The following is a 13700-nucleotide window of genomic DNA, read 5'->3' on the forward strand; positions in this document are numbered from 1 at the left end:
GCCTTCCCTGGGTCTCTGATGTTCCCTCTCTCTGGTCCTGCTGCAGGCTGACCACTTCCGTGGATGTCGTCATTGGCATATGTGTGATTTTCGCCATGTCCTTCGTTCCAGCCAGCTTTGTCCTTTACTTGATCCAGGAGAGGGTGACGAAAGCCAAGCACCTGCAGTTTATCAGTGGCGTGAGCCCCACCACCTACTGGCTGACCAACTTCCTCTGGGACATTGTGAGTGCCAGGCCTTCCCTAACTTCCGGGGGCCCAGGGTGGGACTGGCAGCGGAGAGGGCTGCTAGGAAAAATGGTCTTGGGACTGCTACCCGTTGGCACCTTCTTAAAAAGGCAGGTGGGAACTAACCTTGGGAAGACCACAGAGCACAATTAATAGCCACTGAGTAGGGATGCTCTGTGCCTGTCACCAAGAGGGCTTTCATCTACCCCAGGATCTCTATATGCCACAGATGAGTGAGTAGCGGGGGTCTGATTAGGTAATACCAAAAGGACTCTCCATCCATCGTCTCTGCCTCAACCTTCCCAAAGGGGAAAGTAGAACTTCCTTGTGATAGGGTCACCAGAAAAATACAGTCTAACTACCAACTTTGAGTCTCAGGATAAACAATCAACGACTTCTAGCATAATTATTTAGTATATCCCACCTCAGTTATTGCATGGTACATATTTATAGTAAAAGTTATTAGCAGCTTATCAGACATTCACATTTAATTGGGCATCCTATATTTTAACTTGCCAAATCTGGGACTATTACCCAGAAGCCTTATTTTACTTCTTCAAAGTAACCAGGGGCCAGTGAGACGGCTCAGCAGGTAAAGGAGCTTGCCGTACAAGCCTGATGACCTGAGTTCGATCCCTGACACAAATATAAAGGTAGAAGGAGAGAAGCAACCGCAGAAACGTGTTCTCTGCCTACACACGTGTGTGGTTGTAGCGTGTACACCCACATATATCATGCACACACACTCACATAGTAATTATTTTAAATGACTATATTTATTATGTATTCGATCAGCTACCATGTTAGGGAAAATTAAGAAAAAATTCAGATCAACAGCAAACTGCAATCAATGTTGGTGGGGGCAGAGAGAGATCACAATGCTGTGTGTCTTACTACAGGTCACAGGATCAAAAGGAACTTATTTCTTTGGGTTCAAAAGGAGGGTGAGCTTGCTTGGTGGAGGACAGAGTTTCTGTTTTGATGTTTACACTAGGATGGTGTAACTCTTTACCTAATGTGCAGGCCCCTCCTGGTCTTAACCATACGCATACCTAGTTTTATGTAGGCAGAAGATGGTAGATAGGGAGTCTCCCCTAAAAGTTTACTTGGGGATACAATTTTGCTTTATGGTACCTGTCTAGGCTGGATAGGCCCATTACCTAATTCCAAGACTGTCTTCCAGGGAGTCTGCAATCTGAATGGGGCATATCAAGGGATTGCTAAAAGGAGTAACTTATTGCTATTGTTTCAAACAGATGTGTATGCAGCTTGGTTTAGAGGGGAGCCCTTAGTTGCTCACAAGTTTGTGGGTGTATAGATGTTGTATAGCCCAAGCATCTGCTAAGCTATTCCCTATGCATGTCTGTCTCAACAGGGCCTTTGGCATGCGTTCCAATGCCCTCCTCACTCTTACCAGGGTTCACCGTGGTGGCAATCTAATCTTACCAAGCTGTCTATCTTTCCAAGCCTAACCTAATGTCTTCAGAACCACATTGTTTAGAAGAGTTACCCCCACCATGTGACCTTTTCAAGACCAAGGACTATATTTTAAGTTTTTCCAAATTCTGGAAACATGTATAGAAAGAATAACCTCCAAGGCTTTATGACCAACTAGTGAGAGAGAAAGAGATCACATGGAATTTTATATCTGTCGTTTTCAAAGATACAGACTGATAGTCTTTGAACAGGGGTAGAAAAGAGGTTTGAGAGAACTATGGACAGCTTAACGGATATCTTAACTCTGCGTGTTAACAAAAACCAGTTTGGACAAGCAGGCTCAATCCCAGACCACAAGAGCTGGAGGAGCCTGGTCCCAGGTCATAGAGCTTCAGTGACTTTTTGTCTCCTCTCTCCAAGATGAACTATGCTGTGAGTGCGGGGCTGGTGGTGGGCATCTTTGCTGGGTTTCAGAAGAAAGCCTACACATCCCCAGATCACCTTCCTGCTCTCGTGGCTCTGCTCCTGCTGTATGGGTGAGTCATCCGGGCCGGGGGAGGAGGTAGATTTTTTGGTACCAACCTTGGGTCCTCTTGTAGTGGGAGCACGTGCAGGTTTAGCCACAGACATTTCCATGGTAGCTAATCAGAAACCTGTCTGGCTGACTCCAGCTCTTTAAGTCGGAGCCCTAGTCCATTCAGGGGTACAGAGATGAATGCCACATAGTCTAAATCTTCTTCGCTTCCAACTATGGCCTTGAAAAAAGCCTGGGACTCGGTCACTCTCTACTCTGATTTCTATCCCCTCTGTGGGCAAACTATGCAGTGTAGTGTCTCCCTCTGTGCTTGCCAAGAATTATCTGCATACAGTAGACAATTCCAGCCATAACACCACCCCCACATCAGCCTAGAAGATGACATAGAGACGAAATCCAGTCAAATTATGGAGTACAACATGCAGCATTGTATCTCAGGCCTATAAACTGTGGACAAATAAGTCATTTTACTGGACCTCAGACTCCTCATCCATTAAAAAGAATGATGTCTGCCCCGTCCTTATAAAGAGAGGAGAGTCTCAGCGGAACAATGGCCTCCACTCATCCCAGAACAACGGTCTCTATTAATCCCTCTTGAAAATGGGCTCAGAAGCCAGCTTGACTGTGAGCAATGAAATGATGAAGATGAACTCTTGGGACCTTCAGTTCCGCTCTACCTGGAGCAGAGAGCATTACTGTGGGTGGCCTCCAGGCTTTAGGGCTCATAAAGTTCACACATAGCTCCTGCCTCGTTTGCTCCTCATAAAACCCATGCGATGGTCAGGGCAGGCATCTTCATCTCCTTTTGAAGATGAGACACGAAAGCCAAGGAATGGAGTGTCTCCTTGCTCTCCCTGGGACCCCAGCCAGTTCAAATATGTCACCTCATATCTAGACATAGAGTTGATGGGATGGATCTCGGAACTCTCTCCCTGAGCTCTGTCATCTCACACAGATGGGCAGTCATCCCCATGATGTACCCAGCATCCTTCCTGTTTGACGTCCCCAGCACAGCCTATGTGGCTTTGTCTTGTGCGAACCTGTTCATCGGCATCAACAGCAGTGCTATCACCTTCATCCTGGAACTATTTGAGAATAACCAGGTCAGTAGAACTTTCTAGCTTCTTGGTTTAATCGGTAGGATAGTCGAGCCGATGCACCAGTTCCCAGAGCCATAGCAAACACTGTGTGTCCATATTCATGTGCACAGGTGAGCAGGCTGCCTCCTCTACCCTCACTCAAGATTACTCCCTACTCTTGCCTCTTGATTTATGTGCTCTGAGCACCAGGTCTCTGTAAGCCTCTTCTTTAAGCAATATATGAAATATATTTGTTCATGATTCTGACTTTTTAGATTAAAGCTAGAAAGTTTCCTCAGGGGAATTAAGGTTGTACACACACACACACACACACACCACACTATGACATATTCATGTGGTTTCATATAAGGACCACCACACACTAACTGAATGTGCCCCAGGAGCCTCTGTTCATGTGACTCCCAAATCTAAAAGAAACAAAAAGATTGCCACAATGAAAAAGCTCCCTCCCTTGGGCTGGAGAGATGGCTCAGAGGTTAAGAGCACTGCCTGCTCTTCCAAAGGTCCTGAGTTCAATTTCCAGCAACCACATGGTGGCTCACAACCATCTGCAATGAGGTCTGGTGCCCTCTTCTGGCCTGCAGGCATACACACAGACAGAATATTGTATCCATAATAAATAAATAAATATTTAAAAAAAAGAAAAAGAAAAAGCTCCCTCCCCACTTCGGTTCCCCCAGTTCCCTTATCCAGATCCCACCTTATTGCGGTTCCTAACGTTTCCTGGAGACGTACAAACAAACACATAGTTTTCCTCCAACTTTTAGATATACACAAATGACATCATACTAGCATATACTGTCCTGCTCCCAAAGAAATCCTAAGTACAGAATTAGGAAATCCTGGTGCTGAATGACTCCATTTTACTACTAGGCCTACCCCCTGACTTCTCCCTATCCAGAAGGGGGTGGCCAAACAGAACCCTTAAAAAGAGGAGAGTATGTGGCTGCAGGTCTATATTTATCCCTCACCCCTTTTGGTTACGTCCTGCTCAGGCTACCCCATGCTCTGGTTGTCCTCCCAGCAATCCAGCTCCCTGGGGGTAGCGGGGAGGGGGAGCGGGGTTTGTGTCCTCAAGTATCTCCTTAGCCTGTCCTTTCCTCACTAGCTCTTCTCAGTTCAGAGGGTGGCCACACATCTGCACTGGGCGCTGCCAGAGGAGCAGCGTCCCTGGCCTTGCTCTGTGAAGGCACCGGAGCCTGCCTGCTCACAAGGGGACAGTTAGCCTCAGTTTCCACTCTCAACAGCTTCCCTTCTCTTTCTTAGCCGCTGCTCAGGCTCAACGCCATGTTGAAGAAGCTGCTCGTCGTCTTTCCACACTTCTGCCTGGGCAGAGGCCTCGTCGACCTGGCACTGAGCCAAGCTGTGACAGACGTCTATGCCCAATTTGGTGGGTAACATCCTAGGTCTGTAGGTCACAACCGTGGATCCATCCAGGCTGGGAAAGTTACAAGGGTTCTAACGTCAAACCTGCAGCCTAGCAGTTGGGGCAGGGGACCTAAATCCTGGTCAGGAATTATGCTGCCATTTAGAAGGAATTAAGGTGCCTCTGTTTCTATGGCTGGGGAGCCACAGGTGGGGCAAAGGGCATGATCTTACACTCCTACACTCTGACCTGGGGAGCCAAGAGGAACTTGATTTGGGGGTCTCATTTAGCCTGTCCCCCAGTCCTGGGCATCTGGGTCATAGTCGGGTCTTCATGGGTGAGCCTGGGAACCCTAAAGCAGACTATGCCTCCAAATGTACTGTTGCTTCCATCCCCAGGGGAGGAGTACTCCTCCAACCCCTTCCAGTGGGACCTGACTGGGAAGAATCTGGTTGCTATGGCGATAGAAGGGGTGGTCTACTTCCTTCTGACGCTCCTGATTCAGTACCACTTTTTCTTCACCCGGTGGTATGTTCTTGTTTTGTTTTTGTTTTTGTTTGTTTGGTTGGTTTTGGTTTTTCTCTGTGAAACAGTCCTGGCTGTCCTGGAACTCACTCTGTAGACCAGGCTGGCCTTAAACTCACTGTGATCTGCCAGCTTCTGCCTCCCAAGCACTGGGATTAAAAGTGTGCGGCACCACCGCCTGGCACCTGGTGGTGTGTCTTACTGCACCCCAAGGTGCCATCTGGTCACAAGTTCCAACCCTGGCCTTTGTATCAGCATGGTTCTCAGAAACTGCATTCCTCATTGACCTTTTTCTTCATTCTTAAGGCCCAGCTTGTTCTGCTACAGGAGAGAAGGTTTAAAGTAGGCCTGTTAGAACTTGAGGCAAGTCTTAGCTTCAAACTTTTAGAAATACATTTTTTTTTCATTTTAGTTATTAACCTTATGTATAGTTACCATATACCTATCTTAAACTGAGTGCTAGCACTGTAAATAAGAATAATTATGGACTATCTAAAATACGAGGAAGCAGGGTTTTGAGCTATGAGAAGGGACTCCCTTGCTGTCTAGAACACCGTGCAGGTGTAACCTTGGGACCTTGTGCCGGGTGAGGGCAGCCAGAGGCCTAGGAAGAGGTGAAAGAAAGTTATCCTACCTCCGTGTCCACATAGAAGCTTGGAGAATTTAGACTTGGAACCTAGAGCGTCCAACGAACCAAGAAAGATTTGGGACATGTGTTAATATGATGACAAAGCTGTTGTGACGTTGATAGGAAAGGCTGGAAGATAATAACCCACCGACGTTCCACCTGCCAGAGTGGAAAGATTTTAGCACTAGCTATAACACAGTATCACACTAGCTCCCAGATCCCGAGCCTTCACTCTGTACCAGACAGCATCCAGAGTTCATCTTCGCACATCCCCGAGATGACCTTCCTCTTTCCCCCTCATGTGGTTGAGGAAGGCAAGGCTCAGAGAGGTCCGTCGGCAAGCACGAGGCCGTGCATTAAGAGACAGGGCTACAATGCAGGGCTGATTCGAGCAGAAGCCCTTGACCTCTTGCCTAGTCTCCCTCCCGTCAGGACTTAAAGGAAAGACGCCAGGGGAGTAACAGTGGGGGAATGGGATGGCAGTTGGGTGGAAGGGACCGTGTGGCAGTCACTGCATACCAAGCCCCATCTTGACCACATCCCTTCCTCTAGGGTTGCTGAGCCGGCTAGAGAGCCCATTTTTGATGAAGATGATGATGTGGCTGAAGAAAGACAAAGAATCACTAGTGGGGGAAATAAAACCGACATTTTATGGCTAAATGAACTAACCAAGGTGAGGGGCCCAAGTGGGCAATACTGTCATCTTGGTGGTGCGAGCTGAGCCCACACGTGGCACAGAGCATCAGGTGTGCCACCTCTGTATTGTCACTTGCCTTCTGGGAGCAGCCATTTCCCATGGGACTGCCCCTGCTGTTCATCTTGGGTACCACAGGGCCCAGATGAGCTACTCCAACTGAGTGTCAGCATCTGCTCTCTGTTCTGCGTGTGCACCGCTGTGTCTGCTGCCGTGTTAATGTGTAACCTCCTAATGTTGGTGGCTCTCTCCCAAAGCTCTCTTTGCTGCCTTCAACTCAGGCTCCACTGCCTGCTCCACCCCTCTCTGGGTCTTCAACCCAGTTTCTTGGAATCTTACAGGTTTATTCCGGCTCTTCCAGTCCAGCGGTAGACAGGCTGTGTGTCGGAGTCCGTCCTGGAGAGGTGGGTAACACACAGACTACCATGAAATAACTCTTGAGAAAAACCATCCCCTAACCATGAATCTTCTCCCTCTGAGCAGAGCCGGACAGAAGGAATCTAATGAAAGCCAAACTTTCTAGTAGATGCAGGGAGGAAAAACAGATTCAAATTACTGTTTTTATTTTGCCCAATATATCTAAAGTATTATTTCAATGTGGAATTCACATAAAACCTTACTGAGACAGTTTTTCATTTTTCTTTGTTGTTCTTACTCTAAGTCTTCAAAGCCAGTGTTACATCAAGTCAGGATTAGGTGTGTTTTGTGTTGGTAGCCATACATAGCTATTAATCTCAATAACAGCAGTCTATGTATAAAATGACTCCCAGATCTTTTTTATTTATTTATTTTATTATATATAACAATATTCTGTCTGTGTGTATGCCTGCAGGCCAGAAGAGGGCACCAGACCCCTTTACAGATGGTTGTGAGCCACCATGTGGTTGCTGAGAATTGAACTCAGGACCTTTGGAAGAGCAGGCAATGCTCTTAACCTCTGAGCCATCTCTCCAGCCCCATGAATCCCAGATCTTACACTGGCCTGGGGTCTGGCAGTGAAGACCTCCCTGGTCCCTAGGGAAATACCAGTTCTCTGTTTCCTCCTAGTGCTTTGGTCTCCTGGGAGTGAACGGTGCAGGCAAAACCACCACATTCAAGATGCTCACTGGGGACACCACAGTGACATCGGGTGATGCTACCATAGCAGGCAAGAGGTGAGTGCTCTGTCCTTCCTGTTGCAGGGTGTCCCCCAGGGGTCATGTCCTTGTGCTAACATAAGGAGAGTCATTCTCAGTCATATGCCAGGGCAACTCTGAGGCCCAGAAAGACCCATGCAGGAGGGAGATCTCCCACAGAATGCGATTTAAAAATACACCAGACAGAGGCACACTGGAAAACCAAGCTAAACTGTATTTAGAAGAGTGTTCATAGCATGGATTCCTAGAAAGTTCTGGGAATCACCAAGTCAAGGCTTCTTCATCTCTTTGGGCTATAGACTGCTTTCAGCAACCGAGGAGCCAGCCCTGTGTCCTCTTCTTCTGTAAGGATATTCTGTGGCCTCCCATTATCTCCCTCCTGACAGTTTATAAAGCTTCAAGGAATTTACTGAGCCCTGGGGTATACCCGTGATCCCACTGCAGTCTCTAAATCCCAGGTTAAGAACACCCAGGATAATATATCCTGTCTCTGGGTTGAGTTTCAGAATAGAGGTCCTCATCCAAGGGACCACAAGAGGACTTTCTCAGCATTGGCTGTTTGTGTGCCCATTCTAGCTCTCATCAGACCAAGGAAAGCTGGGAAGGAGAAAGCTGGCCTGCAGCCTTGGCTTCTGGAGAGTCACTGTTGGCCTCTGTAATAATGTGGTTTTAAACAGACTTGACCTCTATGAGGCAGGGCAGGGAAGAGGATGAATGGCCTCCTCATTGCTGGCTTTTCCTGAACAGCAATGTTGTCACCCAGGGAGAGGGTTCACAGCACTCTGCTCTGGTTTGTAAGCAGGTACAGACACTGCTGACAGCTCCCCAACATCGACTTGTCTAAGACCCTCCTTCTTTACCCAAAAGTAGTGCTCGACACAGCCCAATGGGCATCCAGAGTCCTGAGCACATCTCTGAAACTCAGATAAGATGAATCTGGGGTCCCAGCCTTCCATGGCCATGCCTGGTGGATCTGAAGCAAACAGACTACAAAGATAGAGCCAGGTCATGGCTGAGTGTATCTCATCTTCCACCCAGCTAGCTGTCACCAGGCAAGTGACTTCACAGTGACAACAACAGGAGCAAGTAACAACAGGAGTTCTGGAGAGAAGGTTCAGCGGGGGATGGGGGATGTGATAGCAAGTTATTAGGTGACAACAGTTTTGGTACAGGTAAGACACGGCCTGATATCCTAAAGTAAAACTGAGCTGCAAGTTAGAAAGAAAGCCATGGTTTAAAGGTTGCAGCTTGGGTGAGATTAACATCTGTGAATTTGGCAAGGTTGCTTCCTTGTTTCCCCCGTGTGGTTTCAACTGACCTACCTATACCTTGAGTGACCTTTGCCACAGTGAGGAACTGCAATGGACTCTCTATGTCCCACCCTAGTCTAGCCATCCTTTAGTAATAAGCCCTAAGCTATAAGGGTTAGGCAAAGGTGATTTGACAAAATCATCTATGTAGAGTTTTGTTGTTGTTGCTCAAGTCAATACATTTCTAGTGGGGCATCTAAATGGATTCATTAGATGGGGAAGAGAGAGCCCTATTCTGCCGCTGGCCCGGCCTCCTGCTCCGGTGGTTATCTGATTATCTCTCTTTGTCTGCCAGTAAACACAGAGGAAGAAGTTTACTTCCACTGGGAGGTATCCACCTTTTCCAAGCTACTCCCTAGATATCTGAAAGGGATTAGAATCCATTGATGATCCATTGATCATTTCTTAACCTTTGTTTTTAAGGCCTCAAGCCAGATGATCCAACCTAATCATCTGAGTGGCCGTTTGTCTTAGACCTGGAAACTCAGGAGGATTTGACTAGTTTTAAGGTTCAGGACTCCTGATGAAGTTCGTGCTTCCAACTAAAGTATCCCCACTTGGATTTCCGAATTCCATGTGTGTTTTTAAGATGGAGGTTTTGGCCCAATGGCAGAAGACTCTCTGGCTCCTGCTCTCTGGTCACCTCCTCCAGGAAGGACACCCACTAATTGTTCTTTCTTCTTGCAGCATCTTAACCAACATGTCTGACGTCCATCAAAACATGGGCTACTGTCCTCAGTTTGATGCAATTGATGACCTACTCACAGGCCGAGAACATCTTTACCTCTATGCCAGGCTGCGGGGTGTGCCAGCAGAAGAAATTGAGAAGGTGAAAAACAGTTTGTTGTGACCACATGGGAGGTGGGCTACTTTTATGAAAGAAAGTAGGAAAATAAAGACGCAGATATGTGGCTGCTTAGTTTTACAAATAGGACAGAAGAGGGTAAACCGGACAGCAGTGAGTTTGGCAATAAAAGGAAAGAGGAGTGAAAGCAAGCGGGAAGGAAATGATGTTTCTCCAGGGTTATTCCTTCATGTAACTTTGACTCATGTAGATGTGTCAATGTTCTACAGATTCAAAACTAAGACAGAATCGGTAAGAACAAGAAGGGAGGGTCTGAAGAGATGGCTCAGAGGTTAAGAGCACTGACTGCTCTTCCTGAGGTCCTGAGTTCAATTCCCAGCAACCCACATGGTGACTCACAAACATCTGTAATGAGATCTGGCGCCCTCTTCTGGCCTGCAGGCATACATGGCGGCTGAACACTGTGCACATAATAAATGAATAAATCTTTGTTTAAAAAAAAAACAAAGGACAGAAAGAAAGCCTAACATTGAATATAAATTGTTGCCAGAGGTTCCTGTCTTTTCTGGTCCCACAGCAGTTCAGTCCCAAAGAAACACATAGAGGCCTACATTAATTATAAACCGGTTGGTCTCTTAGCTCAGGCTTCTTATTATCTAATTCTTACATATTAAATTAGCCCATAATTCTTGTCTATGTTAGCCACATGGCTTGGTACCCTTAATCAGTAAGGCATTCTCATTTTGCTTCCTCTGTACCTGGTGACAACTGCAGACTGAACCTTTCTTCTTCCCAGAATTCTCTTGTTCTGGTCACCTCACCTCTACTTTCTGCCTGGTCGCCCTGCCTATACTTCCTGGCTACTGGCCACTGGCCAATCAGTGTTTTATTAAAATAATACAAGTGACAGGATACAAGACCTTTGTCCCACAGCAATAAATGGGGACAAATTAGTCTGTTTTAAATAATCATGTAGATTATAAGGTATTTATCCTTAGTGTTGGCAAGGCAGAGTGGACAAAGTACTTCAGTATCTGATCTATTATTTTTATATATTTGCTTTTTATTTTGGTCTGGTAGGTGTGTGATCGACTTGAGTAAACAAATATGTTGATGTTTTTGGAAGCTAGCTTCCTTATATATAAGAAGTGCCTTGTAATTTTAGGAAAAGGGAAAGCAAGAAAGAACTCAGGTGTAGATTGGAACTGGAGAATATCACTGTGTGCTCTTGAAATGTGTATGTACGTGTTTGTACATAATGTAGGTGTGCTCACATATGGCATACATATTGTCTGTCTGTCTGTCCTCTGAGAGCATCAAGGCACAAAAATACCCTAATAGCAACGAGCACACCTAATGCTCAGATTTGGTCTTTCTACTATTCCATGTTAAAGGAAACCATGACTGTCCAAATAAGCAACTCATTCCAAGGCAGGACTGTCTTGTGTTACTAGAAAGTAAGGAAGGTCTTTAAACAAAATAATGAGGCATCTCACAAGCAGTGACATGAGGATGCCTCCTCTGGCCAACTACAGGACAATCTAAGCGTTGAATAATTAGTGACCTCTATGGAGCTGGGGCATGTGGTTCAGTGTAGAATGCTTGCCTAGCACCCACAATGCCCTGGGCTCAATTCCCAGCACTGAAAAAAGAATATGTCACATACAATTAAAGTGTGCCATTTAAAGGTTAACTTGCTACCATGATAATTTATAAACCATTGAGAGAAAACTGGGAATTTATAAGATCATACTGTTATATAGATAAATGAATAGAAAAGACAGGAAGTGCTGCTTACAGTCAAGCCCTGAGACCTTATTTTTAACAAAGAAGCAAAAAACATAAAATGGAAAAAAGAAAGCATATTCAACAAATGGTGCTGGCATGATTGGATACCAACATGTAGAAGAATGAAATTAGATCCATATCTACTGCCATTCATAAAATTCAAGTCCAAATGGATTTAATAAAGCCAACCATACTGAACATCATAGGAGAGAAAGTGGAAAGTATACTTGAACACATTGGCACAGGGAACCACTTCCTAAATATAACCCAGCAGCACAGACACTGAGAGAAACAGTTAATAATCAGGACCTCCTGAAATTGAGAAGCTTCTGTAAAGCAAAGGACATGGTCAACAAGACAAAATGACAGCCTACAGAATGGAAAAAGATCTTCACCAACCCCACATCAGATAGATATCTGGGCTCCAAAATATACAAAGAACTCAAGAAACTTGATATCAAAAAAAAAATCCAAAAAATAAAATGGGGTACAGACCTAAACAAGAGAACTCTCAACAGAGGAATCTAAAGTGGCTGAAAGACACTTAAGGAAATGCTCAACATCCTTAGCCATTAGAGAAATGCAAATCAAAACAACTCTGAGATTCCATCTTACACCTGTAAGAATGGCCAAGATGAAAAACACTGATAACAACTTATGCTGGAGAGGTTGTGGGGTAAAGGAGCACTCCTGTATTGCTGGTGGGAGTGCAAGCTGGTACAGCCACTTTGGATATCAGTATGGTGATTTCTCAGAAAATTAGGAAACAACTTTCCTCAAGATACCACTTTTGAGCATATACCCAAAGAATGCTCAATCATACCACAAGGACATGTGCTCAGCTATGTTCATAGCAGCATTATTTGTCATAGCCAGAACCTGAAAACAACCTAAATGTCCCTTGACCAAAAAAATGGATAAAGAAGATGTGGTATATTTACACAATGGAGTACTACACAGCAGAAAAAAATAACATCTTAAAGTTTGCAGGGAAATAAATAGATCTAGAAAACATTATATTGAGTGAAGTAACCCAGACCCAGAAAGACAAATATAATATGTACTCAATCATAAGTGACTTTTAGACGTAAATCAAAGAAAAACCAGTCTACAATTCACAATCCCAGAGAACCTAGACAATGAAGAGGACCCTAAGAGAGACATACCTGGATCTAAGCTACATGGGAAGTGGAAGAAGACAAGATCTGAGTAAATTGGAAGTGTGAGGATCATGGGAGAGGGAAAAGGGGAGGGGTAAGGAAGAGAGAGGAGCAGAGAAAAAAAGATATAAATCAATAAAAACAATAAAAAGGGGGGAAAGAAACTAAATTAAACAACATGTTAATTGGATGGTGAAAATTAATGTCATGTAGAATGCTCCCAGATATGATACTCTAGTATCATACCTAGATCCAGCTTCATGTATGTAGACTACTGATGGACAATGTACAACCTGAATCTTATCATTAAAAAAAATAAGATAAATTCTAAGGAAATAATATTCATTTTTTAAAAAGGTGAGAAGGAGGGACTATATATGTCTTTAACATCACATATTACTGCTCACAGGAGGCTAACGTGACACAGTGAGGGCTATAAAGATGACCACATGGGTAGAGAGCCCTTGCGCAATTGAGAGGACCTGAGTTTGAACCCCCAGTAAGGTTCAATGTGGTGGAGCATGTCTGCAACCCCAGGGCTCCTACCAGCAAGATGAGAGACAGGAGAATCCTCAAAGCTCACGGGCCACCTAGCCTGGCATACATAGCAGTGAACAAAGAGACCCTGTCTCAACAAGGTGGGAGGGAGCGGGGGAGCAGCGCTGGGGGTCGTCGACTGTGCGCCACGTGTGTGCCGAGGCACATGTGCACAACCACTCCACATACACACACTGTGGGTGGCGTGGGGGCCGAGGGCTTGAAACTATATTTCCAAACAGCAAGTTTAAAATGGCGCCTGTAGAAGAACAGGAAACAGATTAAGTAAAATGTCCAGTGAGTTGAGTTGGAGAGAAGCAAGTGCTGAGAGGAAAATTAAGCAGGGGACAATCGTTGGGATGAGGTTCGTGCTTGTCAGTAGAGAGGCCAGCCCAGGCCAAAGCTCACAGCAAGTGATGTCCAAGTATAGCGTTGGAGGAGGGAAGTGAGCC

General features: G+C 45.4%; 1 protein-coding gene across 1 annotated transcript in view; it reads left to right on the forward strand.

Annotated features, from left to right (window-relative positions):
• The window catches only part of Abca4 (ATP binding cassette subfamily A member 4), a 126457-nt gene that overhangs the window by 102472 nt on the left and 10285 nt on the right, over positions 1–13700 (forward strand). The window contains exons 36-44 of the mRNA XM_038311073.1: positions 47–224; positions 2085–2200; positions 3155–3302; positions 4566–4689; positions 5064–5193; positions 6371–6491; positions 6854–6916; positions 7560–7666; positions 9646–9787. Coding sequence (XP_038167001.1) covers positions 47–224; positions 2085–2200; positions 3155–3302; positions 4566–4689; positions 5064–5193; positions 6371–6491; positions 6854–6916; positions 7560–7666; positions 9646–9787 — 1129 coding nt within the window. The remainder of the gene's footprint in view (positions 1–46; positions 225–2084; positions 2201–3154; positions 3303–4565; positions 4690–5063; positions 5194–6370; positions 6492–6853; positions 6917–7559; positions 7667–9645; positions 9788–13700) is intronic.

Source organism: Arvicola amphibius, chromosome 14, assembly GCF_903992535.2.
Source record: "Arvicola amphibius chromosome 14, mArvAmp1.2, whole genome shotgun sequence".
Taxonomy (NCBI): domain Eukaryota; kingdom Metazoa; phylum Chordata; class Mammalia; order Rodentia; family Cricetidae; genus Arvicola; species Arvicola amphibius.